This window comes from Carettochelys insculpta, chromosome 2 (genome assembly GCF_033958435.1).
Source record: "Carettochelys insculpta isolate YL-2023 chromosome 2, ASM3395843v1, whole genome shotgun sequence".
Classification (NCBI taxonomy): Eukaryota; Metazoa; Chordata; order Testudines; family Carettochelyidae; genus Carettochelys; species Carettochelys insculpta.
In genome coordinates, this window is record NC_134138.1 from 248710724 (window position 1) to 248737766 (window position 27043).

Below are 27043 nucleotides of genomic sequence, written 5' to 3' on the forward strand. Positions count from 1 at the left end.
CCCCCGCCCCCAGCCGCCACCTGTAACCCCTGCGGCCGCCTGTATCCCCTGGGGCCAGACTCTCCCTCCACCTGTAACTCCCGTGGCCCTGCAGCTGCGAACCACAGCAGCCAGGCCCCCTTACTGGCCCGCAGCCAGACCTCCGCGCTGCCTGACCCCTGCAGCCCAACCCCCCCCCCCCCCCCCAGACCGCATCAACCTGAACCCTCCCAAACCCGCCACCAGATTTTAACCCTCCCTTCTGCTCACAGCCCTAAACTACCCCCAGCCTTTAACCCTCCCCAACCGAAGGTTCACTTACCTTTCAGAAGCTGCGCCTCCTGCTGCCACTCCTTCCCTGAGCTGGGAGCCCAAGGAACTAATCAGAGACTTTTACATGTAATTTAATGGTAATTTAGTGTACCTCTTATGAGTTTCTGCCTACAAGCAGAAAGTTGTGAATCAATTGTGCTCGTAAAGCGAGGAATGAGTGTATTTGTATCTGGCTTTAATATTCACTTAGTGATTTTTGCTTTTTTCCCCATTCTTGAAGACTATTCAGAAATGCTTTGGAAAACTTGAATAAAATTTCTTATCAATTTTCAGTTGAAAGGTAGTAAGTAGGGGACTGTGAATTTTCATAAGATTTATATTGCCTCACATTTGACTGACTTTTTAAAGAAATTGCATAATAACTATAATGACATGATACAAGTACTCAGGGAGTAGAGAGGGATTTAAAGCCTGTAGTGCTTCTCGGACACAGCCACTTTCAACTTTTAACTAGTTGAATTGTTAATATTTTTGAAAGCAGTGTACTTCTTTCATCATGGGTTGTTTACATACGAAGTTTCTAAGTTCAACCTTTTTGAGTTTTCCTGATACAGGAAAAGATTCCAGCAGTGTTTTACAATGGTTGGAAAACGCTTCAAACTTTTCAGCCCAAATATACTATTGGGGTTTTTATAAATTTTTAAAAAATGTTTTTTGACACATCAGAGTATGGAAAATTCCTGTGGAAAAGGGTAAATGTTTGGTAAGTCATGACAAATTAAAAACAGTGTTACAGAGTGACTGATCCCTGTAAATGAAGCATGTCTAAATCTCTGGTGTCTGAATGGGTTCTCCTGGTTTGGCCCATTGAGAAGGCTTGGAAGGACCTAGGGCTTATAAAGGATCAGGGAAAAGTTGAGAGGAAAGTCTCTGAAAAGTTGGGAAAGAGGTGTCTAGTGAAAGACATGGTGAGATATCTCTCTTTATTTTGGTATTAGAACATTATATACTTGCTGGAGTGGAGGAAGGAAGGAAAAGCAAAGAGAATTTTCTTCTGGCAAAACCCGACACGGCTTCTTTGCCCCTTAGCTTTCTTCTCACCCCTCCATAGCCTAGTTATTTCCAACATGTTTGCACCTCTTGGTTTCCCGGGCAGTGGCTTAGCATCCTCTTAACGTGCTACCCCCACCCTTTTTCGTGACCCCAAGCAGTGTGGGGCTGCTCTTTCTCCTAGGCACCTTCCTTTGGTGAGCCACCTTTCTCTTTTTGGGTTGTCTGAGACCCCGGCAGTTATGTTCTCTGGACCCTGGTGCACAATATGTCCTTAGGGGCTTTATCCTTTCCTGCCACTTCTTGTCCATTTTCTGGTGTGAGACCTCTCAGAAATCTGAGAGAGGAAACCTGTGACCTTGCATGCCCCCCATACAGTTTCTTGAGAAGATGTGGTGCCACATACCAGGGTCCATCCCGATGCCCTAGCCAGGCATAGAAGATGGAGAACACTGGGCAGGGAGGATTGGGTCAGGTCAGTCAGCTGTCCCCATCCTCATGTGATGCTGTTGCAAAAAAAGCAAACATGATTCTGGGATGCATTAACAGGTGTGTTGTGAATAAGACACGAGAAGTCATTCTTCCGCTCTACTCTGGGCTGGTTAGGCCTGAGCTGGAGTATTGTGTCCAGTTGTGGGCACCACAGTTCAAGGAAGATGTGCAGAAATTAGAGGGTCCAGAAAAGAGCGACAAGAATGATTAAAGGGCTAGAGAATGTGACCTATGAAGAAAGGCTGAAAGAATTGGGGTTGTTTAGTTTGGAAAAGAGGAGATTGAGGGGTGACATGATAGCAGTTTTCAGGTATCTAAAAGGGTGTTGTAAGGAGGAGGGAGAAACCTTGTTCTTTTTGGCCTCTAAGGATGTAACAAGAGGCAATGGACTTAAAGTGCAGCAAGGGAGGTTTAGGTTGGACATTAGGAAAAAGTTCCTAACTGTCAGGGTGGTCAAACACTGGAATAAATTGCCAAGGAAGGTTGTGGAATCTCCATCGTTGGAGATATTTAAGAACAGGTTAGATAAATGTCTATCAGGGGATGGTCTAGACAGCACTTGGTCCTGCCATGAGGGCAGGGGACTGGACTCGGTGGCCTGTCGAGGTCCCTTCTAGTCCTAGTATTCTCTCTCTCTCAGAGAGAGAGAGAGACCTTTTCCTGTGAAAACCTTAAAGATAATAAGGTAAATAAAAAGATTCAGGCTCTTCAGTACTACTTTTTAATGGGCTCAGTCAACTTGATGTTCATTTGTACATTTGTGCTGCATAGCTCTAATTGATTGCTGTTGAACTTTCCTGCATACAAGTAATTTTACCTGTAGTCCTACCTTCAGCTTACGGAAATATAATCTCCCTAATCAAGCTACTATTCTTATTTTGTAGTTTATGGTAAGTGATTAAAGGATTGATATCTGTTTTGCTATCTGTTTCTCTCTAAGGAAAAAAGAGCCTCTCTCCTATGATCCCCGTCTTGCCAGTGATCTGAATGTTTTTGCCTGTTCAACTCTGAGGAATATATGCATAGTTTTGCTTTGCTGATATCCACATTTTTGTTTTTCTTTGTAGAGTATTCATGATTTTTTCAGTGCATTTACAGGTAATGTAAATAATATAGGAGGAAATCTGGACTCTCAAACTGGCAGTCAACAGCAGTTCTGTATTTTCCCACAGATACTTGCTGGAGCTAGAAGCTGTAGAGTTAGTAACATTGTTCTCCTGCACTGAAGTACTTAACCTGTGGTGCCTTCTGTGAGTAAAATTGATTGCATGTTTCTAGTCAGTTTTTCTTATAGTAGGTGCCACGGATGTTTAAACAGTTTTTGAGAGAGTTGCTAGCACTGAAATCCATCTGCTATTTTGAATCTAGGTGAAGGAAGAAACAGTCAAAGAAAAAGTGGGGAACATTTGGAGAGTGACAGAATCCATATCAATACTTTTTAATACGTCTTAAATTTAACTTTTTAAGTTATGGGATACTACTACTCACAGTTTCTTGTCAAGTAGTTATTTTGTGTGGCCTTTTGTGAGTCATGTAACCTTGTAGGCAGATTATAACTGGGAAGAGTTCAGAAACCGATTTAAGAAGCTTCATTTCTCTACTTCTACTTAAAAAGCAATTAGTATATTGATTCAAATATGTTAACTATTTCTGTTCTGTAAAAACATTTTTCTTCATTTCTATACAGTTAAAAATGTCAAATGGAAGTTATATCTATCTAGGCTGTTTTTATAGATGGAGAGACCAAAAAGCTTTCAAATACCAGAATTTCCTAGCCTTACACAATTAGCCAAAAAAGGGCTTCTTGGGCTTATCATATTAAATATGAATGTTCCGTTTTATGTAATGTCAGTTCAAATGGGTGGCAGAAGTACAACTTAAAATTGTTTTTGTCATAAATGAATACTTAAATGAATACCATGGTGAATGAGAAATAAGTTGAAATGTGACATGCATTTTTATGTAGATATTAGTAAGCATTTCTGAGAGTCCTATATTGTTGCTAGCCAATATTGCATAACTTACACTTTCTACTTTTTATACATCTATTGAAGAGGGTCTTTGCCCATGAAAGCTTATACTCCAAAATATGTTGGTCCATAAGGTGCCACAGGATTTCTTGTTACTTTTATTTGGCAGTCAAGGATGATGTTTCAGTGGAAGATCCAAGAAGAGTATATAAGTAAAATAAGTGATATTTCTAGAAAGTGTGTTGAATTCTTAATAAGAAAGTAAAGAAAAGTCTTGGTGCAAAATTTGAAAAACGCTTTTTTTTTTCTTTGATAATAGTATTTTTTCCTTAAGAGGATGGTTTTTATACTTCTGCATAGAGGCAGTTAGTTTTATAATTGAACTGTAGTTTCCTGTTCTGCAAGTGAGCAGGTTCAGAATATGTCAGATTGAAAACAGGAGCATTAAATTTCCTTATCACCAAATAGTTGGGTTTCACCTGTTAAGGAGGCACATTGTCCATAGCATTTTCAAGTGCCTTTTCCCTCTCCCTAATTACTAAATTAATTCTATGCTTCATTTTGTTCTCATCTTTTTCATTTTTAAGCAAATAGTCACTGCTAATGACTTAAAATTATTTCATTCTCCTTTGAGCTCTCACATTGACTTTCTTTTTGTTTTTAGAAGGAAAGTTTATTGATTTGAAATAATCCTGTATTCTAAAGCACTGTCATAGTTGGATGGACATTTTTTTTTCTCGTGGGCAAATACAGAATTCTAAGCTCTGTGGGGCAGGCAGGGACTATCTTTTTGTTCTGTTTGTTACCATATCATAAAATGATATTCTGCTTAATTGAGAATCATGGTATATCTGGTGGTGAGATTAACTTTTGGGTGTAAGTTTTTGATGAGCATATTAGACCATTGTTCCCTGTAAACTATGCGCTTACATGGCCACTCAGGAGAGATTCCAGTGCTGCTCAGCTGATTAGCAAGGTGTGCACAGCTAGTTTTGTCTTTCTCCTGGTGGTTCCCATGCACACATGCCTCAGTGAACATAATAAAATTTGTTCTCCCCACAAACAGAAAAAATCCATACATGGATGGAAAAGATTAGGGCAAACATTGTTTTAAACTGTGCTTGGCATCCTGTAAAGCTATTAGTATGGTTCAGACTGGTGCAAAAGATTTCCAGAAGCTCCCCAAATGTTATATCACTAGAAATATAGATCCCGCATATGCTGGTTCACTAAATTTTAATTTTTGTGGTAGGGATAGCTCAGTGGTTAGAGCATTGGCCTTGTAAACCCTGAGTTATAAGTTCAGTCTTTAGTGGCGGGGCTTTCAGGGTTCTGGGGCAGGTTAGATTTAAAAAAAAAAATCTGAGGGATAGTGACGGTCCTGCTGTGAATGCAGAAGACTGGACTCAATGACATTTCGTGGTCTCTTCCAGTTCTGTGAGATGTGTATATTTAGGAGGTGATCCAACTAGATAAGGTCCTTAGTGGTACTTCATCGTGGCCTGAGCTGCAAGATGTGTAGAGTAAGAGGAGTCTTGTTATGTATATCAAGATATATCTTGATATGTCTGTATAGTGAGACTTCATCACAGATTAAAAACTGCACTTCTGAAAAATGCAGAATAAGGCTAGGATTGGTAATAAGTAATTTTTGCCACATTGTGCATATACTGTCTTAATAAAATATTTATTTTAAGCATATTGAAATTCTCATTGGGTCATGGGAACTGATTAGTGAAGTGTGCACACACATTTGAGAAAATTTAGAAGCTCATCATCTTAGATGAGTTATTCTAAGCACAACAACATTATATCAGCCTGAATTCAAGAGTTCATGCTACCTCTGGATAATAGGAATTCCAAGTAATTGCCTTTTCCAGATGCCATTGTTCACTTGTTTGAAGTTACATTGTTTGGTCAACAAGTTCTCCGTTGCTTGCTCTGGAAATGTCTTAGAAGATAATTTCAAATGAAGTAAAACCTAATGTTTCGTTGGTCATCTTTAATTGTTATATTCTTGTTCCTGTGAGGGATGACCTTGATGAAATATCATTCTTACTGTTCTTTAAATATGTTGTAAGTAGAGTCTTAGGTAGATAATATATTGAGAGGGATGCCGATTAAAGGTAGTTTTTGTGTGGTGTTTTGCTGTTTTACCCTGTAAGGGGTAACTGGCAGCAGTGATATACCTATTATTGTGGGACAGTCAGCAGTGAATTTTTTACCTTTAAGCCCCCCTTCCAAGAATTCAGCTTGGTGAGGTACGGGACGTGAGAGAGCTTTGTGTAGTAGCTTATGTAAAGGGAATCCATGAGTCCAAGTGGATTCAATGCTATAGGTGCACTGAACCTCATCTTTTTCTAGGGCAGGGAGTGGGAAGGTGCTTTCTATCTGTTACCTGTGGCAGAAGCTTCACTCCATACCTTATCTTCTTACTGCAGATGGATCCAGAAGAGGAGCAGGTGAGAACGGGTACAAATTAGTTATCCCTGGTGATATCTGTGCCTACTGTGTTAGTATTGACTGCTGTGTAAAAGGCAGGGACTAGAAACAAAATGACACTTTGTACTAATTTTTTATATATAAGTAATTGGAGAGATGGGAACCCTAATTAGTTTGTGTCTCAGTGATGGACTCATGACACACCGAAACGTAGATGTATTTGTATAATGATAGGTGAGACATAGGACCACATTTTAAGAACTTAAAACCCTATTTTATTGTCCACTCTTATTTAAAGAAGAGGGGGAAGAGTAAATCATTTGCTATATCAGCAGCATTGTATTAAAATGGTTTTGTTTTTCCTGTGTTAGTGGGTATATAAAATGTTTAATATTACATATGTTTGAAATAACTATAAATATTTTTTAAAATTCCTTACTTACGGATTAATATTCATAGGAATGGCATTCCAGCTAATCTGCTCCATTAAGGGAAAATTAATTTAAAATAAAGTGATACATCATTATTAAAATTAGTAAATTATTTCAATAAGCGTTTTTTTTTTAAAGTGTTTTTTTTCTTTTTAACTTTTTAAACTGTGAAAAGTAAAAAATTTCATTTTGGCTAATTTTAGAGCCAAAATAACTCATTTATTAAAAATGTAGGCAAGGCTATGTATAATTGTGTAGTACTGGTTGAACCTTTCTCATCTGGAACTCTCTCATACAGCAAACTCTGTAATCCATCATGATTTTAGTTAGCTGGATGACCACTTATTGTGGGTGTGGTCAGGTTTCCCATTGTCCCATAAAGTTTGCTTACAGCCACTAGTCCTGGCTGGTAGCGTTCTGTGCTGTTTTTACCTGTAATTTACCCCTAAATGTCTTCTGAGAGCCCAGTAAGCAGTGGAAGTGTTGGAAACGTGCTAGAAAATATTGGCCTCTCATCCTCCAGAGGACTCTCCTGTCCATTGGACGAGAGAGGTTCAACTTGTAGTATTCGTGGTGTTTAATGGTGTATTCATTTTTATGCTGACTGCATTTAACTTTGTGTGTCATACAAATCATTGGTGCTTTTGGCTGGGTCTGTACTCACCGCAGAAGATCAAATGCTTACGTTCGATCTTCCGCGGTGCTGTTTTGTGCATGCACCAAATGGTGTGTTCTGTGGTTAATGTTGACCCCAGAACTTCCTTTGAGTGGCATGGTAATTGAGGAAGGTCAATGGGAGGAAACTACCAATAATTGTGTAGCAGCCGTCGACCTTCCAGGTAAGTGTAGATACAGCCTTAGTTTTCTGCTAACATGGCCATTGGTGAAATAAATCACACCTTCTGTCATTTGCGTTCAAATTTTGATCGTGACCATTGAAATGAAAAGTAGCAGTTTGTAGCACTTGAGGTTTTGCAGGCTTTCTACACGTTTGTCATTCAACATCGGTTGCTAATCTTCCTCCGATCAGAAGGACATCAGTTGCCCATTCAGATGATTTTCTTTTATTTCTTGTTCTTGGGAAAACAAAAGACATCTAAAAAACCCCAACTTTTTAATATCAACGTTTGAGAATTGCGTGAGCAATTTTTTTTGGTATGTAACCCTCTACCCCCCACCAGCCTGTATGTGCTCCATTAGTATATTCCAAGCCCAAAAGTGTTCCATGGCCAAATTAGTTTGGGCCTAAGCAATAAAATTATACATCACCACAAATGGCTGTACAAATAGATAACTGGCTGATGAAACAGACTTCAGAATATAAGCTTTCATTTTAAATTAATATACCCCTTATGTCAGGAGGATAAACTTTGAAATAAGAAATTAATATGACCAGTGCAACGATGATGAATGACGAATGTAGAAAGTCTGAAAAACCTCAAGTGCTACAAACTGCTACTGGTTGCACTGGTCATATTAATTTTTTATTTCAACATACATGCTGGTAGGGGGTAGAGGGTTACATACCAAAAAAAAATTGGTCACGTAATTCTCAAACGTTGATTTTAAGAAGTTGGGGTTTTTTAGATGTCTCTTGTTTTCCCAAGAACAAGAAATAACAAAAGAAAATCATCTGAATGGGAAACTGATGTCCTTCTGATAGGAGGAAGATTAGCAACTCTAAAATTAAGTGTAAAACAAAAAGTGCAAACCCAAAACAAAACGTCGGTGTAATAGTCGAAAGAAGGATGGTTAGTGTATTTCTTTTGCATAAAGATAGAAAGTATGATATTATTCTTAAAAGGACTGTCTTTCATTAAAGCTTAAAAACATTTTTATAAAAAAGAAATGCAAAACAAATTAGGCACAGAAAATATTTCAGTTTTGTGTGTTTATAATTTTGTTAATTTTACAGAAAATAAAAATAACATTTGACTTTTTTTAATGGGAAGAATGATTTTGTATCTTTTTGATCACAAACCTCCTTAATATTAGGAATGATGCTGGAGAGTTGGATCCTCATATCAAGTGCAGCATCATGTGATTTCTCTGAATGTGACTTGTGCCAAAACAATACCAATCAACTTTATTTTGGCATGAGTCACATAATAACTATACTGTTATGAATGTCTTATACTACTACTACTACTAATAATAATAATAATAATATAGATACTATTCAAATGCTTTATTTTTGATACACACATAATTTCATATATAATATTTTAGAAGGAAGAATACAACTAGCATCAAATTTTTCCATGGAACACCTATTCACATTGCATGGAACACAGTTTGGGAAATGCTGGTTTAAGGGGTGCAAGGAGGGAGGTGTGGGGTTGGGGGTGGAGATTGGATGCAGAAGGAAGCTTGGGGTAGAGGACTGGGCTGTAAGAGAGGATTCCGGCCTAGGGGAAGAGTGAAAAAGGGGAGTGTAGGATTTGGGGGAGAGTTGTGACGTGGGACCGGAGGCAGAGAGTTGGAAGAGCAGGATGGGGTGTAGTACCAGAAGCAGGCTCCAGCTGGGAGGCACTTAGTTACCCAGCTCTCAGCAAGAAGTGCAGCTGGACCTTCAGGCTAAAGCCCCAGGCCATGCAAAGTTGCTGGCTGCTACATATGCCTCACTGCACACAGGGGAAGGCTTTACGCACTGCCTGTCCCCACCACAATCACCCTTCCAGGACTGTCAGGCAGGGAGCAGCAGTGATTCTGGCCAGTAGGTGCTGAGGATTATTCTTGGGCCAGGGGCAGCTCACAAAGCCTCTTGTCTTGAGGGTGTGGGGTACAGAGAGGCACATGGAGCAGCTTGAGGCTGCTCCCTGCCTGAGGGTGCTGGAAGGGCAAGTCACAGGTAGGATTCAAAGGCTCAGATCCAGCTCATAGGTGATATCTTGCCCGCCTCTTCGCTCAGCTAGCTACAGTAGTTGCAGAGTAATTTTTAAACTGCTGAAACTACCTCTTTTGTAATCTAGACCAGTGGAGTGTAGTAATAATTCAAGAATTACCGATCTTGTGCTTATGATCCTTGCGTATTCGCCACAGGCACCTCCAGCCCCTTCACCGCTCTAACTATATTCTGGCAACTCACTGGAGCCACTGTCCCAGAAGCTGTGCTGCTCTGGGCCGGGGACTCCGTAGGAGTGCAGGGGCAGCAAGAGCTGCATCAGGCTGCAGCCACTGGTACTGTTAGGCTGCAGGAGTCGTGTGCCTCCTGACTGGAGCTGGGCCAGGGCCAAGGGAGCCATGTGGCTCTGGGCAGGAACAGAATGGATGTACAGGGGCTGAAGGAGCCACGCAGCTGGGGACATTGTTGCAGGGCTGCCCCTTCCACTTCTGCCATAAGTGTATCCCACCTGCTGAGCTGCACTTTGCCACACCAGGACGAGCGTATTGGACACTGAAAGATCTAGACACAGATTGAAAACATATAGGTAGAGAAATATAGCACTTTAAAGAGTGGCAAAGTGGTTTATTTGGGGATGAGCTTTCATGGGGCAGACCCGCTTCATCAGATGAATATCATTTCCAATACAGACTGACATAAGTACAGAGGACCAAAAAAAATTGCAATTAAAACTGACAAATCAAGTGCATAGGACTGAAGTAGGTGGCAGAGGGATGGGGGATGTTAAGTGTCCTGCCTGGGGTAATTATAAGCATCAAAGGAAGGGAAACAGTCCTTGTTATGCGTGTCTCTGTTCATACCACGTGTTTAATGTGTTGAATTTGAATATGAATTCCAGTTCACAAATTTCTCGATATAATCTGACAAAGTGGCTCTGTCCCACAAAAGCTCATCACCAAATAAATCATTTTGTTAGTCTTTAAATTGCTACATTTCTGCTGTTTTTTCCGTTGGAGTGCCAACTAACATAGCTGCCTCTCTGTTACTCGGTAGAGAAATAGTTGATTATAATTAATAATAATAATAAATTTGAGTATTTTATCAGCAAAGGCATTCCTAGGAGAGATTGGTCAGCAGACAGATGTGGTTGAGTTTCTGGGTCAAGAATAAAAAGATTCCTTAAAGTCAATATCTTTTACCTTCAAGTGATGTGATGATCAGGGATACAGCACTTTAGATGAGGATGTGGGCCCAGATTCTTTTTGAAGTGCCCCATCGCTTCTTGTTACTCTGAGCTTGTAGTTGCGTGAAGTGGGGTTTTCACACTCTTCTTGTGGCAGAGGAATGGAAAGCTGCTCTTTCTTGCCACTCTGCTGCTTCTGCATATTAATGGTAGAGGAGGGGTTGCCAATCTCTTGGTCTTTTGGGAGACAAAAGAAATAAGTTTCCTGTTTCTGCCCTTTGACCCAACTCTCAATGTGCAGCTTATGGCTTTACTAGGTAGATATAAATATATAAAATGTGATCTGTTACAGTAGCACAGTCATTCTTCCACTCTACTCAGTGCTGATTAGGCCTCCATTGGAGTATTGTGTCCACTTCTGGGCATCGCATTTCAAGAAAGATGTGGAGAAGGTTCAGAGAAGAGTAATAAGAATGATCAAAGGTCTAGAGAATGTGAGCTATGAGGGAACACTGAAAGAACTGGACTTGTTTAGTTGAGAGAAGAGAAGACTTAGTGGGGATATGAGAGCCATTTTCAAGTGCCTAAAAGAGTGGTAGAAGGAGGAGGGAGGAAAAATTTTTCTCCTTGTCTTCTGAGGATAGGACTTAAACTGCAGCAAGGGAGTTCTAGGTTGGACTTCAGGAAGAACTTCTTAACTGCAAGGGTGGTTAAACACCGGAATAAATTGCCTAGGGAGATTGTGGAATCTCCATCACTGGAGATGTTTAAGAGCAGGTTACATACACATCTATCAGAGATGGTTTAGACAGTGCTTGGTCCTGCCGTGAGGGCAGGGGTCTTGGACTTGCTGACTTCTCTCGAGGTCCCTTCCAGTTCTAGTGTTCTGTGATCCTATAACACTGCCATGTTTCCTGAGCAACAGTAAAATGAAGTTTAATCTACATTTCCATGCTGCTGGACTGCTATGATGAGCTTCAGTAGGCACATTGTCCTTTGCTTGTGAAGATAGATTATAGAGGATGATAGGAATACAAGGCTTTCTTCTTGTCCTCCCTGTCACTTTATTATCCTGCCCTGTAGCACTACCAGGCGGTAGAATAGCACATTTACAAAAATGTTTTTAGTTTTGCTATTGCTTATTTTAAGTGGAGCATTTTTATGCTTTTCTGTTAATGGGAATACTCAAACTGTGACAGTGGTGACTCTTAAGACTAGTCCTTAAACATCAGAATGCCATTTTTTGAGAGTTGTCTCCTTCACTCTTTATTGTTAGCTACACATAAGTAATTTATTCTTTTGGACACCTAAATTTTTTCTGCTGGTTCCTTTTTTTGAGCAGCTCCAACAATGGCACAAAATGGTAATTTGATTGCAGTAGAACAAAAGATAAACATAAAAAGTTAAGCAGAATATAGTGTACCTATACTAACACTATGCAAATGCATCGGGCAAGAAAGTCTTGCAGTTAATAGACAGCTTTCCATTTGATTGGGTTTGTTGATTGCTTCTGTTTTGCTTCTGTTGACGTTGAGGGATAATAGAAAAAGAACAGCCAATGAGAGCATGGCCAGCGATGATTGGTCGGTTGAAATTCGAAGCCATAAATAACCAGTCAAAATCAACCACTGGTTAGGGTCACGCAAAAAGACTGTATAAAGACCTGACTTGGAGGACTTTACACCAAATATACTGTGCACTGACTGTTACCTTGATTGGTAATGAAACATTTGCAACCAAATTGCTAAGCTTGGCGAATATCTGAACACCAAACTGAACCCCTCCAAGCTACCAATCTTCTCTTCTATCTTATAACGGCTCTTACCTGGAAGTTTGTTCAAGGTACTGGCACGTAATCGTAGGCATTTATCCATGATTATGTTCTTGGCCTTGTAAACGTTAAGCTGCCTTGCTGTAAAAGATTTTTCTCAGCATAGCAAAACTGGACTTGTTGGTATTTTTGAATGAAGCTGAAAGTTTGGGATTAGTCTTCAGTTTATTCTTCAATGTTATGCTGTTTTATTGCAATGCCAGGCTGTGAGCAAACTTCAACATAAGGCTTTCTATTGTGTGCACAGAGTTCTTGTTGCTGTATGACTGGAGGTCAAAGCTGGATGTGGGACACTGGCTAGGGTTAAAGTCCTAGTCTGCCACTATGAGAGAACAGAGTAGGGGAGGAAAGTGTTGTGTGTGTCAATGGTTCTTTCCAAGTCTTCTCATTTGAACTGCACTGTATCATAGTATTCTCCCTCCTTGTTTACCATCGGTCCAGCTTTTCTGTGTTCCTCTTCCTCTCCGATTTCAAATACTGTCTCTCATTTCCTCTCATTCTTGTTGTGCACTTATACTGGGTACGTTAGCTGTTGTGTTGATGACCCATCCAGTCCTGTAGCTGCCTGTCACCACAACCTCCTACTGCTTTTGACTTGCAAGTCAGTGCCAAAATAGCTATTCACTTAATTTGGTCTACACCAAGTACCGCTCTCCTCTTCTCTCCTTTGATGTGTTCTTTCTCTCTGACCACTGCCTGATCTTTGTCCACATCACCGTCTTGCACACTCCCTCACACCCTGCCATAAGATGCTTCTGTAACTCTTAGTCCATCAGTGTGAATGGCTTCTCTTCTGCTCTCAGCGCTCTTGTCAAAGGAAGAAAGGATGTTCACCTGGTCATCTCTGTTCTACATTTTCTTCCACCCTTGATTTTGTCTGCCTCTAATATTTCAAGATCTATGCTGTCTACTTCCATCCCTAGCTCACGCAACATCTGTTTTCTCTTCTTCCAGTCTCTGGCAGAAATCCTGTGACTGTGTTGACTTCCTCCACTACAGACTTGTTCTCTCCTCCTTCAGTTCTGTCATTGTCCTAACTAACCATCTTTATTTCCCAGCCTAACTGAATCCCAGGCATGCAGTCAGTCACATTTGACTCACTGCTTAAACTTCTTCCTTACTCCACGGCACTCACCATATTTGATCTCCTTGATTTATTCAGAAAGAGAACAGCATGATGCAACTCTACTCGCTGTGCTCTGCCTGCCTTCCCCAAAGCTAAAGTTCTTGAGTAAGTCCTCATTCTTCCTCGAGTGTCCCCGTGGGTGCTCCACGATAGGTGTTGGGCTCGCCGCAGGTCGGATCTTTTCAGCAGTTTCTGCCGGACCGCACATGCACCGGCACACACCGCTCCCTTGCGCGCTCCCGGCCGCGTGCGTGATCCGGTCCCCGCCAGTTCCTCTTTAACCGCCATCGGCTGCAGACGGAATCCGCTCAGGCTACGGCCAGAGTTAGCGTATTCAATGTTTTTAAAGTGTTTAGAGCTTCTTTTTCAGTCTTTAGCTTAAGTTAGCTTGTTGTTTTTTTCAAAAAAAAAAAGAAAAGAGAGTAAAAAGTAAAGTTTTACAGCCTTAGTAGCAAGCGGAGCAGCAGAGGCCCGGGGACGTAAGGCCATTAGACCTCCTGCCGCGGCAGGCTGAGTCCAAGAGGGGAACAGGCACAGAGAAGGTGCTAAGTACCCTATTAACTACTCAAAGACTCACCACAATGTCCTTTTCAAGATTCAAAAAGTGTGAGTCATGCCGCAAAGCGATGCAAGCCTCCGATGGGCACAGAAATGCTCCTTCTGCGCAAAGCTCACAGCCAGAGCAAGGAAGGACAGGGAGATGCGGCTGAAAATGCTGCTCTTTGACAAGGCCCTCCAGCCAGACGCGCCGGAGCGGCCTCAGCAGGAGGGACCTGCAGAGGCCCATAAAAGGAAAGCTGCTTCCCTAACCCCATCAGCGCAAAAACAGAGGAAGCTTCCACCAACCCGATCCCTGCCGGCAGCCACAGCGAGCAGGACGGGTGGAGCGCGTAGCCCCCAGCCGCAGTCACAGCTGAGCGGCGGCGGCGCGGAGATGCACGTGGCAGAGGCTGAGCCTCCGATAATCAAACAGCCGCCCCGCACTGAGGACAGGGCAGCGGCCAGGGAAGCGCCGGAACCAGCGGCACCGCAGCTAGTGGCACCGACCCCCGGGGAACCGGCGGTGCAGAGCTCGCAGGCACACAGCCTGCAGGCACCGGGGGAGACCACCCGCGCGGCACCGCAGCGGAGCGTGCCGAGCTCAGCACAGACAGCGGGGCCGAGATCCCCGACGCAGAAGGGGGCAGAGCCAGCCCCACAGGGGAGGGGAAGGGCAGCACAGAAGACCTGGCACCGCAGCCCTTCTCCAGACAGGGCTGCAGGGCTACTCGCTCTAAGCCCTCCACTTATGCTGTGGACTCCAATGAGGCGGCAGGGGTCACCTCCAGTATACCGAGCCCCCATCCCCGTTCCTACAGCCAGCATCACCATGGCTCGGACCACCATCGCCCTTCCTGGGCTTTGAACCCCTGGAGTACTGCCACAAGTCAGTCTCTCCATTATCTCAATCACCCAGACGATCTTGCTCCCCCAGACGCAGGGGGTATGCTCCTCTAGAGTGGTCCAGGTCTCCATCTCTGGAACAGTGCCCGTGTTGCCATGGTCGCCCCTATCACGCGGGGCATAGACACCAAAGGCATACTCCCAGGGACAGATCCCCCCCAGACAGTTCAATATCCCCGAGGGCAATCGCGGACAGGGACAGAAACGCAGATATCTCAGGGGGAGTTGATTCTGGAACCCTGAGATTTTCCCTCGCAAGTATCTAACGAGAGGATGTATCACTGTCAACAGGACCCAGAGGGGTCCAGAGAGGTTTACCCTAGCGGTTCCTCGCTATCTTCCCCTGACGAGGCCACGGCCCCAGCGGACATCCATCCTCTGCATGATCTCAGACAGTTCCAAGAGCTGTTTAAACGGGTGGCCTTCACGCAAGGCGTCCAAACAGCAGAGGTGCAGGAGAAGCACCATAAGCTCCTTAAAAACCTGAGACCTCCGGCCTCTTCCAGAATAGCTATTCCGCTGATGAAGCAATCATGGAGTCCACCACCACAATATGGCAGACCCCTGCGTCCCCTCCGCCTATAAACAGGAGAGCGGATAAGTAGTACTTCGTCCCGACGAAGGGCATGGAGTTCCTGTTCAGCCACCTGCAACCAAATTCTCTGGTGGTGGAATCGTCTCAACAGAGGTCGAAAACTTCTCAGTACAAGACAGGGGGAACGGACAAGATGCCAAGAAACTAGAGTTGTTCGGCAGAAAGTTCTGCTCCTCCTCTACCCTACTGTTGAGAATGGCGAATTACACAGCGCATCTAGCGAACCATAATTTCGACAACTATTCCAGGCTGACTTCCCTCATGGACTCGCTTCCAAAGGACACGAAGTCGGTGCTCAAGGCCATCGTGCAGGAAGGCTACACAGCCTCGAGGACAGGAGTTCAGATCGCCCTAGATGTAGCGGATACGGCAGCACGCTCAACAGCTACGGCAGTGGTCATGCGCAGGGAGTCCTGGCTCCAGAATTCGGGTATCCCGAGGGATCTGCAGGCGAAGATCGTTGATCTCCCCTTTGACACGCAGAAGCTGTTTGCAGTATCAACCACAGCATCCCCAGTACCACAGGGGCTACACGCAAGGGCGACATCAACAGCACAGAACTCCCAGGCGACGTTCTCAACAGAGCCGTGCGTCCTGGGGGCAGGGCCAAAGGCCACAAGTTTGACACACAGATCAAGGGCTGCACTATCACTACCATCACGCAGTGTCATCCGAAGCTACTATTCCACCATCGCCTCCGACCATTCTACGACCAGTGGCAAAAGATCACCACAGACAAATGGGTACTGGAGATCATAGCCACGGGTTACACGATTCCCTTCTAGTCGCTCCCACCGCCACAACCTCCACCCAGACCCCACCTAAAGGACGCCTCCCACGAAGCGAGACTCAAGCGGGAGGTAGACCATCTTATGCTTATAGGGGCAGTGGAAAGAGTGCCGGAGCAACTCCGAGGGAAAGGGTTCTACTCAAGGTACTTCCTCACAGAGAAAAAGACAGGAGGCTGGAGGCCCATCCTAGATCTTCGAGGCCTCAACCGGTACTTGGCAAGCAACGCTTTCGGATGATCGCAGTCGCCTCTATACTTACGGCACTGGACGATGGAGATTGGTTCGCAGCCCTCGACTTACAAGACGCATATTTCCACATAACTCTTCACCCGGCTCACAGGCGTTTTCTCCGGTTTATGGTAGGCAAAGAACATTTTGAGTACAAGGTTCTGCCGTTCGTCCTCTCCTCGGCTCCCAGAGTCTTCACCAAGACCTTGGCAGTGGTGTCAGCCTACCTGCTCAGACAGGGGGTGTTTATATACCCATATCTGGGGAAAAAAAAAAAAAAAAGACTGCCTATTGAAAGGGGCCTGGAAGGAGGAGGTACTTCGCGTGATATGCGTCACAGCAGACATGTTCTCTTCGCTGGGCCTGGTCATCAATCTGGCGAATCAAAGATAGACCCTACACAGGACATAGAGTTCATAGGGGCACGTATAAATTCCATCACAGCAAGGGTTTATCTACCAGATGCCTGCTTTCGCGCCATTGGTTCCCTCGTGCAAGTCATCACCTTCAGCCCTACGGTGCCGGTTCTGACGTGCTTACAGCTGCTGGGCCACGTGGCAGCAGCAGCGTTTGTGGTACAGAACGCCAGATTGCATATGCTCAGCATGCAGCACTGGCTGGCGAGTGTCTACATACCGGCAGCACACACCGTCCACAGGGTGGTGTCGCCCACGACAGAGGTGCGCAGATCCCTGCAATGGTGGGTGAACCCCAAGAACATGCTAATGGGTGCCCTTTCACCAACCACAAATATCTGTTTTTCTCACTACCGATGCCTCCCACATAGGGTGAGGAGCACACATGGGCGAAAAGGTGATGCAACGACTGTGGTCCTCCACGGAACAGTCACTGCACATAAATATACTGGAGCTCAGAGCAGTGTTCAACACCTGCAAACACTTTCGAGACCATATACAAGGCAAGTAGTCGGGATCAATACAAACAATCCCTCCACCATGTTTTATATAAATCGGCAAGGAGGAGCTCGGTCCCGTGCCTTATGTGCGGAAGCAGTCCGATTGTGGAACTGGTGCATCGCCAACAATATAACCTTGAAAGCCTGGTATTTACCAGGCGCTCGCAATGCGGAGGCAGACCAGCTGAGCAGGCGCTTCGCACTCACACACGAGTGGCAGATCCGTTCCGATCTGCTACGACTGATTTTTCACGCATGGGGTTTTCCCCAGATAGACCTGTTTGCCACTCAACACAACAAGAAGTGCCCACGATTCTGCTCCAGGGCAGGACTGGGACGGGGGTCCCTGGGGGACGCATTCGCGATCTCGTGGAGGGGCCCCCTACTCTACGCCTTTACTCCCACAGTGCTTATCCACAAAGTCTTGCAGAAAGCCAGGAGAGAGAGAGCCCGAATGATCCTGATAGTCCCAACGTGGGATCGACAGCAATGGTTCCACTTACTCCTGCGCATGTCGGACCGTCCACCTATGCCCCTCCCGGTGGCGCCGGATCTGCTCATGCAAGCCCAGGGGTTCATAGTGCATCCACACCCCCGAGGCCTGCGACTGCAAGCATGGTTAATCCATGGCTCAGCTCCCTAGAGAGCACGTGTACGGAGGGAGTGCAACAAGTCCTAGAAAGTAGCAGGAGGCCTTCCACCAGGAAGCCCTATAAGCAAAAATGGACTCGATTCACTGCATGGTGTTCTACCAAGCAATTAGCCCCCCTTGCTGTGCCTATACCTGTAATACTAGAGTATTTACTGGACCCCAAGAGAGGCGGACTCTCCCTATCCTTGTTGAAGGTCCACCTTGCTGCTATATCGGCTTCCAGACATGAAGAGGAAGGGCACACGGTGTTTGCCCATCCCATGGTTACCAGCTTCCTCAAAGGGCTGGTAAACCTATACCCCCCTCGGAAACCGCTTCCACCTTCGTGGAGCTTGGACCTGGTGCTTAATGCGCTAACAGGACCACCGTTTGAACCCTTAGCCACGGTTTCCCTCCGTCTCCTTACGATAAAGACGACCTTCCTTCTTGCAATCACGTCAGCTTGCAGGGTGAGTGAGCTTGCGGCAGTTATGGCAACGCCACCCTGCCCAGTAATTTCCGAGGAGGTGGTAGCCTTACGGCTGCATCCAGCCTTTGTTCCCAAAGTTTCTTTAAAGTTTCACATTAACGAACCTATTGTTCTACCCTCGTTTTATCCAAAGCCTCATAACTCCAACAAAGAGGCGCGCCTACACCTCCTGGACATGAGGAGGGCGCTGGCTTTCTATATAGACAGGACTAAGTCCTTCCGGAAAACGGATAGACTCCTAGTCTCTCTCGCTCCCAAATCAAAAGGAGAAGGTCTCTCTTTGCAGAGAATCTCGAAGCACATTGTATCCTGCATAAAAATGTGCTACGAACTGAGAGAGACTCCTTTATTGGCCCCGCCTAGGGCTCACTCCACTAGGGCGGTGGCGGCATCAACAGCCTTTTTCAAGGGCGTTGCGCTAAAAGACATTTGCAGAGCAGCGAGCTGGTCATTCTATGACACCTTCGCCAAGCATTATGCCTTTTACAGGGTATTCCAAGAGGATACCCGTCTCTCGACAGCAGTCCTCTCGGGGACAAGCTGCACATAAACCGATTACCCACCTCCTATCTTGGGTTACTGCTGGGTAGTCACCTATCGTGGAGCACCCACGGGGACACTCGAGGAAGAAAGAGAAGTTACTCACCATAGTAACAGTGGTTCTTCGAGATGTGTCCTCGTGGGTGCTCCACCACCCGCCCATCCTCCCCGCTTCGGATCTCTGTTTAGTATTTTTCAGGAGCATCCGAGGCGGTTGGTCAAGGAACTGGCGGGGACTGGATCGCGCACGCGGCCGGGAGCGCGCAAGGGAGCGGTGCGTGCCGGCGCATGCGCAGTCCGGCAGAAACTGCTGAAAAGATCCGACCTGCGGCTCCGGGGCGAGCCCGACACCTAGTGTGGAGCACCCACGGGGACACATCTCGAAGAACCATCGTTACTACGGTGAGTAACTTCCCTTTTTGCATCTTGACTGCTGTACATTTTTTCCTCTGGCCTTGACAAATCCGGTCTTGCCCCATTCAGGGTGCTGGCGTAAAGATCATTATCATTCATTATGTTCTGGTGTAGAATACTGCACAAGAAGGAATTAACTCAGTTTCGCTTACCAGGATTGGCATTTAGGAACAGAAGCCTTTATAAATTCATGAATGAACATCTTTGACAAAACCATAAAAAATAGCGTTCCCAATTTAAATTTTTGTTGGAAGTTAGGCTCTTAATTGCAAGGCAAAACATGGAAAATGTTGAGGTTTAAAATATCAACTTTGGAAAGTCAAGAAGTGAAGGTTATACTATGTAAAATGCAAATTCCAACATGCACAGTAACATCACCCAAAATATCTCAATTCTGTACCATCTATCTTGTCCATCTGCCTTAAAAGCAGACACATTTTATTGTAAGAAGACTGCAGTAGTGTAGCTACATCCTTTGATAAATATTTCATGCTGTAGGTATACAGTGTTTTGATAAGTCTTGGGTATTTATGTTGTGGGACTACAGTAGATAACCAGTTAACAAAACAGAGCATTAATTAAGGATGCAAAATCTGTAGTGAAATTGTTGCACATTAGGTTTCCTGAGTTGCAAATAGACCACTGTCTAGTCCTATATGTTAAGGAGCCTGTGACACAGTAGTCAGGGACAATCTGAACTTCAGCTTCAGTCTGTACAGAACTTGGATGTTCTGCCAGGCTCTAAACAGGTAACAATTCTGTAGGACGGGGTGAACAATAATTTTTTGATGGGAGGGTCACTCTAAGAAATGGATAAGTGATCAGTGTTCTCTGATATTAATGGAGGAGGTGGTCTGGGAGTCTAGGTTGGAGGTTGGCTGCAGAAGGGAGCTTGAGAGAGGATTGGTGTGCAGGAGAGGGTGTGGGGTTTGGGAGAGAGTTTGGGTGAAGGAGACGGGAAGGAATTGTGACCTGGGGCAGGCAATGAGGTGGGGGTGAGGGGCCTCAGGGCCTGGAAGGAGGCTGAGACCAGGGCCAGGTGTGCAAGAGAGGATACAGAGAGTTTTGGTTGTGTCCTGTGGAAGGAGGAGATTGTGACTGGGGACAGGGTATTGGGGTACAGGAGGGGTTGCAGGGTCTGGTAGCAGGTATGGGTGCAGGAAAGAATTCTGACCTGGAGGAATGGTCTGGGTGTGTATATGTTTAGGATCTGGGAGGGGCTTATAACCAGAGGCAGAGGTTCAGGTCCTAACCTGGGGTAGGACAGAGTTGTGACTAGGGGTGGAGGTGCGGAGGGCTTGGGCTGTGACATAAGGCAGGGAATTAGGGGCAGAGAGGGTGGCAGGTGCAGGCTCTGGATGGGATGCACATACCTTAAGTGGCCTCTGGCCAGCACCCCTGTATGACTCTCAAGCAGGCTGTAGTCTGCTGAGCCCCTGCATCAACTTCTAGCTGGTTGGAACTGAGAGACTGTGCTGGGGATGGAGTCAGAGCGCAAAGATGCACATGATTCCTGCAGCAGCCACTTTGAGTGGCATGCAGCAGTGCAGTAGAGCAGACTGGCTGCAGGAGATTGAGGGGCCAGATCTGAAGGTTTGGAGGGATGGATCTTCTGCTGTAGGGTAACATGCCAAGATATTTAGGTTTACGTACATTTCTGAAATCTATCCATCAGCTCGTGAAAGCAACGCAAAGGTACTATTTATCTCAAGACCAAGTGAAGAAAACTGAATTTGCTGCTTCCATACCAGGCTGTCTTAGGGCATGTGTACAATGTAGCTGTGTGTGTGAGTGCTGTCCTTAATTTATTTGTCTTCCTAAAAATAATGCTTAGGATGTGGCGTTGTCTATATGAGACAAATCAAAAGCAGACACAAATCAAATTTCAGCTCAGAGTAGATGTGCCCTTAGAGCAGGGGTGGGCAAAATCAGTGCTGGGGGCCCGATCCAGCTTGCCAATCATTTCTCTTTGGCCTTCCCAGCTAATTAGCAGAACATGCATACTTACAGCAGGCAGCATGTGTTCAGCTGGCCCTCCCCCCACTTTGTCGTCTGCAGCCGATCTGCTCCTAGGATTTTTCTGCTAACTCTGCAGAAGGTGAGGGGATAAAGGGAAGAAGGTAGGGCTGAAATCAGGGTGTTTCTTGCCCCTCTATCCCATCTCTGTGAAGCAGGGATGGGGGAGAGGGAGACATAAAGTGAAGCTGCTCCAGTCTGAAACTTGGATGGTAAGTGGTAAGTGCAGAGCCCGGCAGTAGGGAGACAGAGTAGGACAGGTTTTTCTTAGAGACACAGGGTGGCATCTCTCAGAAACTTACCCTGCAGCAGCCAGCTCACATACTGTGTCACTCTTGCGTATACACAGGCTGTTCCCCACACTTAATCGCTGTTCCAGGTATACTACAGCACACACTCAATCTATGTCAGTCCTAAACCCAAATAGGAAGAAAGGGCTTTTGAAGTCAGGAGGTCCTTTCAAAAGGCCCCCGGCTACATGGATGGCATGCGTTCTGAAAGCAGCACTTTCAAATTGCATGTGGCTGTCACTATGCTAATGAGGCGCTGCATATTCATGTCAGCACCTCATTAGCATCTTCCTAACTGCCTCATAACATGCCCCTTCCGAAAGGGAGGGGTAGTGGGGCCACAGCCTATCTCTGTAGGTCGAGGAACATTTCACCTTTGTCAAGGAGGTAGAATTAAATAGCTTGTTAAGTTATTTCAGTATATTTTACAACTTAGCAAAAAAAACTAAGTAGTGTTTCTGTAAAATAAGTCTTTAGTTTATCACTTGTATGTAAAATGAGCCTTTGTAATGAACAGATCTGTTATATTTATGTATTCATTTAATATCCAGATATACCTTTAGGCATGTAAAAATTATTTGTTTGTGATTCTTAACTGCTTTCTTTCTTTCTTACATTGATCCTAAAGATAAAGCAGTCTGATTAGAAGTCTGCCATGGTTTATATATCATAAGAAACGTGTTAAATAGGACAAAATAACTAAACCATTTGCCTACCCTCTCATCCTTTGTACAGTCATAATCATGTACTCATGAGGTATAGTCAGGACATACTACCTGGGATCTCACAGTGCTACTGGTGGTCCTTTTAGGGTAGAACTTCTCTTTATCTTCTTGTATTGAACACTACTTTTATAGTTAAATACTTCATAATTTTATTGAATATTATAAACTTAATGCTTGTCTAATGCATGTCTCAGATTTTGCCACCAAATTTGACTTCTTTGTTGAAATATATAATTCCACTAAATTGTAGTTTTCCTCCTCTTTATAGTTGATAAATGATTTGAAATAACCTTATGTCAGAATGGGTAGGAACATGTTGTTCAATCCAAATTTAATCCATTGATAACTTTTGCTTTTTGTGGCCTCCCTTAGTTGGAGCTGCTTTCAACTCCCTAAATTCTAATGGCCTGATTGTTCAGTCTCATCTGGAGAAACCTGGATTGATCTGCTCAGATACGTAAATTGAATCTTACCAATAGATTTTTAAAAAGGATGGGTCTACAAGTGCCCCTTCCTTTTGAAAGGGGCATGTTAATGAGCAGGTTCAAAATATGCTAATGAGGCGCTGCAATGAATATGCAGTGCCTCACTAGCATAATGGTGGCTGTGGCGATGCGAAAGTGCGGCTTTTCGAATCGCGCGCCACCCATGGAGATGTGACCTTCTGAAAGAACACCTCCCCCCCCAGTTTTCGAAAGCCCCGGAAAAAGGGCTTTGGAAAACTGGGGTTGGGGAGATGAGGTCCTTTCGGAAGGTCCTGTCTCCATGGGCGGCGTGCGATTCGAAAAGCCACACTTTTGAGTTGCAGTGGCAGCCATTATGCTAATGAGGCACTGTTTATTCATTGCAGCGCCTCATTAGTATCTTTCAAACCCTCTTATAACATGCCCCTTTCGAAAGGAAGGGGCATGTGTAGACACAGGGAAAATGTTATAGTTAAACTATTGGTAGAATGTGGAAGATATTTTCACATGGCTTCATCATATATATGCTATATGTAAGCAAAAGGCTGAATGAAAATTCCACTGATTTCTTCAGTTTCTCTTAATGGAGATTGATAGGTCTGTTTAATATATAGATGTGAGGGAGGGTAAAAATAAGATGTGTAGTACTTTTAAAACATTTACATACTTCCATTCTCTGAAATACAGATGTTTAATTTTTATAGAAACATTCATGATGAACCATGTTTGTGTGTTTTAGGAACCAGTTACTCTCCTCAAGAAAATTCACATAACCACAGTGCTCTTCATAGCTCAAATTCACATTCTTCTAATCCAAGCAATAATCCAAGTAAAACTTCAGATGCAGTAAGTATTAATAGTCATCAGCATCTAAATATGCCTTAGGCTGTTTTATATACACTATTTTTATTATTTGCAATTGAATTATGGAGGTTGAATTTTCTACATGTTATTGAACTACGTATTAAAAATGGAGAGAAGAGCATTACAAATTGCATTTGGCAAAGGTTATATGATTTTAGTATAGTCAGATGTTTAGATGGTTTCAATGTAACTTATTTGTCATTAGGTTTTCGGATGTATCTGCCTTGTCTTCGACAGCTTAATCAAAAAGACACATAGCAATTGAGAAAAGTATTTTCCCTAAATATATCATTTGCAAGGATCTAGCTATAGTATCCTTGTTCCCCAGCAGTAGACTGACACAACTCCCCACGTTCTTGTGTTTCTGAAACCTTTTGGGCAGTACTCATAGGGTTTTGAGCCTCATTGTTTACTGTTTAGCACGTATCATTTCTTACACTTCAAGCACTCAATTTCAAAAAAATGCTTTTACTACATTGGTCTGTGCTAAAAATTGTTCTAGAGTGTGGGAAGAACAGAGATGATCCTCCAAATGTTTTCTAAAACCTAACATGGCGAATAGGTTAAAAGTTTCCAGATGCACATCATCTGGACATTGTGAGGCAGTTCTTAAGCTGCAGAAGAAAAAGATCCAAAATCATCAGCATACTGAAGATTTTCGTGTAGACTGGAGAAATGTTAGAGAGATCCAGTAAGTGAACTACCTGATCTCAATTTAGGCTGCAGTTTAGTGAGATGAGGTAGGAAAAGCTGTGTATTGTTTGAAGCAGCTGGAATGCATTTCTATTATTGGAGGTGATAGAGTAGGTACATTTCTATTAAGCTTTAAGATAGAAGGTACATTATTGTCTCTTGTGCAAAGTAGTAGTGTTTCAAACTGGATCTGAAGGAAAAGAAAATATTGCAACTTTGAATATATTAAAATGTATACACGTTACCTAAAAACTGTCAGATCATCTTTTCTCCAACATTGTTTTTCGTGTTTTTGAAGTCCTATGATTCTGCAGATGACTGGTCTGAGCACATTAGCTCTTCTGGCAAAAAATACTATTATAACTGCCGAACAGAAGTTTCACAGTGGGAAAAACCAAAAGAGTGGCTTGAAAGGTACAGATAAGCTTTTACTTTTTAATCAAAATATATAATCTAGAGAATATACTTGATTTGAATTCTTTATTTGTATTTTTTGCAGAGAGCAGAGACAAAAAGAAGCAAGCAAAATATCAGTTAACAGTTTCCCAAAAGATAGGGACTACAGAAGAGAGGTGATGCAGGCAACTGCTGCAAGTGGGTTCACCAGTGGAAGTATGTGTGGGTTTTTTGTGTTTTGGTTTTTTTTTTTTTGTTGTTTTGCTTGTGTGCATTGCTTTCTTCCTTCCAGTACTTTTCATTGCCAAACTAAAAAAGAAGTCCCTTTTCTTCAGCCTGGACTTTTTCTGGCAGTGAATCGAAGTGGCCCAGTCAATTTTTTTTCTTAAATCTAACTACAGATAACATTGGGGAACAAGAATATTGGAGAAGTTTTCTCCTAGTAGTTTTTTGAAGCAGTCCAACAAGAGCATTCACTTATATCTTTGGTCCATGTTAATATTCCTTTTTTTGTAATTATTCACTGTTGGTTACTATATGCAGCATTTGTCCTCCCAGTTTGAAGGCACAGTTTTTTTTCTCTAGGTCCCATGATAGTCTTTTTCTAGTGCTTTTTCCTTTAGTGTTTCAGGTACTAGAGATTTATAAGGAGCCTGACTGTTGTTATCACTATTTCTTATAAAGTGCAAGGGAGCAGCATATTAATATCTGGAGAAAATATATTGTTTTAACAAATGTCACACTATTTAAAGAAAATGCACATTTCAAGAAAAATAGATGCAGAAATTTTATGTTGCAATTAGGGCTGTCAGTCTGAGACTGTGACTTGCCTGATTAACTGAACAAATTAACTAGGTTAAAATTAGTTACGATTCATCATGGTTTTAACCACACTGTTAATAAAAGAATACCAGTTTAATTTTGCTGCAAAGATTTCTGGATCTTTTTCAACATTTTCAAGTATGTTGATTTCAATTACAACGTAGTGTACAGTGTTCACTTAATACTTTTTGCTAAAATTGCTTACAATATAAAAAGTAACTTTCCATTGATGGCATCTGACTGAGATGATGAAAATGAACCTCCTTTGGATCAAGCAAAACCCGTCATTGGTATGGAAGAATCTCGTCTGGAGTAGTGGCTGAAGCTGAAGGGGCATACAAATGTTTAGCATTTCTGGCATGTAAATATCTTAAAATGAGGGCTACCACAGTGTCGTATGAATGCCTGTTCTCATTTGCAGGTGTCCTTTGTAAATATAAAGTGGGCAGCATTAACTTCTGCAGTTGTTAAGGCAAACAAGTTTGTTGACAGTTGGGTGAACAAGAAGTAGGACTGAGCACACTTGAACATTCTAAAGTTTTACTTTTTTTTGTTATGTAAAAAAAATTAAAATTCTTCATTTGTAAATTGAGCTTCCATAATTAAGAGCTGGCACTACAATGTTTGTAGAAAGTGAATTGAAAAATACTGTTTATCCTTTTTACAATGCAACTGTGTATAGTCAGATATATAAAGTGAGCAATGTACATTTTGTATTGTTTTGTAATAGAAATCAGGATATTTGAAAACGGAGGAAAAATATCCAAAATTTTTAAGTGCTGTTGTATTATTAGCGGTGCAGTTAGCACTACAATTGTGATTATTTCAAACAATTTAACAGTCTTAATAGCAATAAATATTTGCTTTTATGAATTTTCAGTCCATTTTGCAACATTGTCGGTAGTAAGGTTTCATGACAGATGAGAAACTTAGTTTCATCTTTACTGATTCTGTGCATGTCTGCTATACAATAGCGACTAACCTTACATCGGGGCATAACAACATGCAAATTAGTTTTGTTACCGTTTTGTTTGCTAATAACTAAAAAGTGATGTGAAGCTGAACTTCAGTCCACTTTTATCCTTGTAAAAACAAGGATTCAC

General features: G+C 43.3%; 1 protein-coding gene across 4 annotated transcripts in view; it reads left to right on the top strand.

Annotated features, from left to right (window-relative positions):
- The window catches only part of WAC (WW domain containing adaptor with coiled-coil), a 110629-nt gene that overhangs the window by 25123 nt on the left and 58463 nt on the right, over positions 1-27043 (top strand). For 3 of the 4 annotated variants that reach the window (XM_074984911.1, XM_074984910.1, XM_074984913.1), the window contains exons 4-6: positions 23905-24011; positions 25021-25136; positions 25222-25334. In XM_074984911.1, the coding sequence (XP_074841012.1) occupies positions 23905-24011; positions 25021-25136; positions 25222-25334 (336 nt within the window). The remainder of the gene's footprint in view (positions 1-23904; positions 24012-25020; positions 25137-25221; positions 25335-27043) is intronic. The other variant, XM_074984912.1, reaches the window with a different exon arrangement.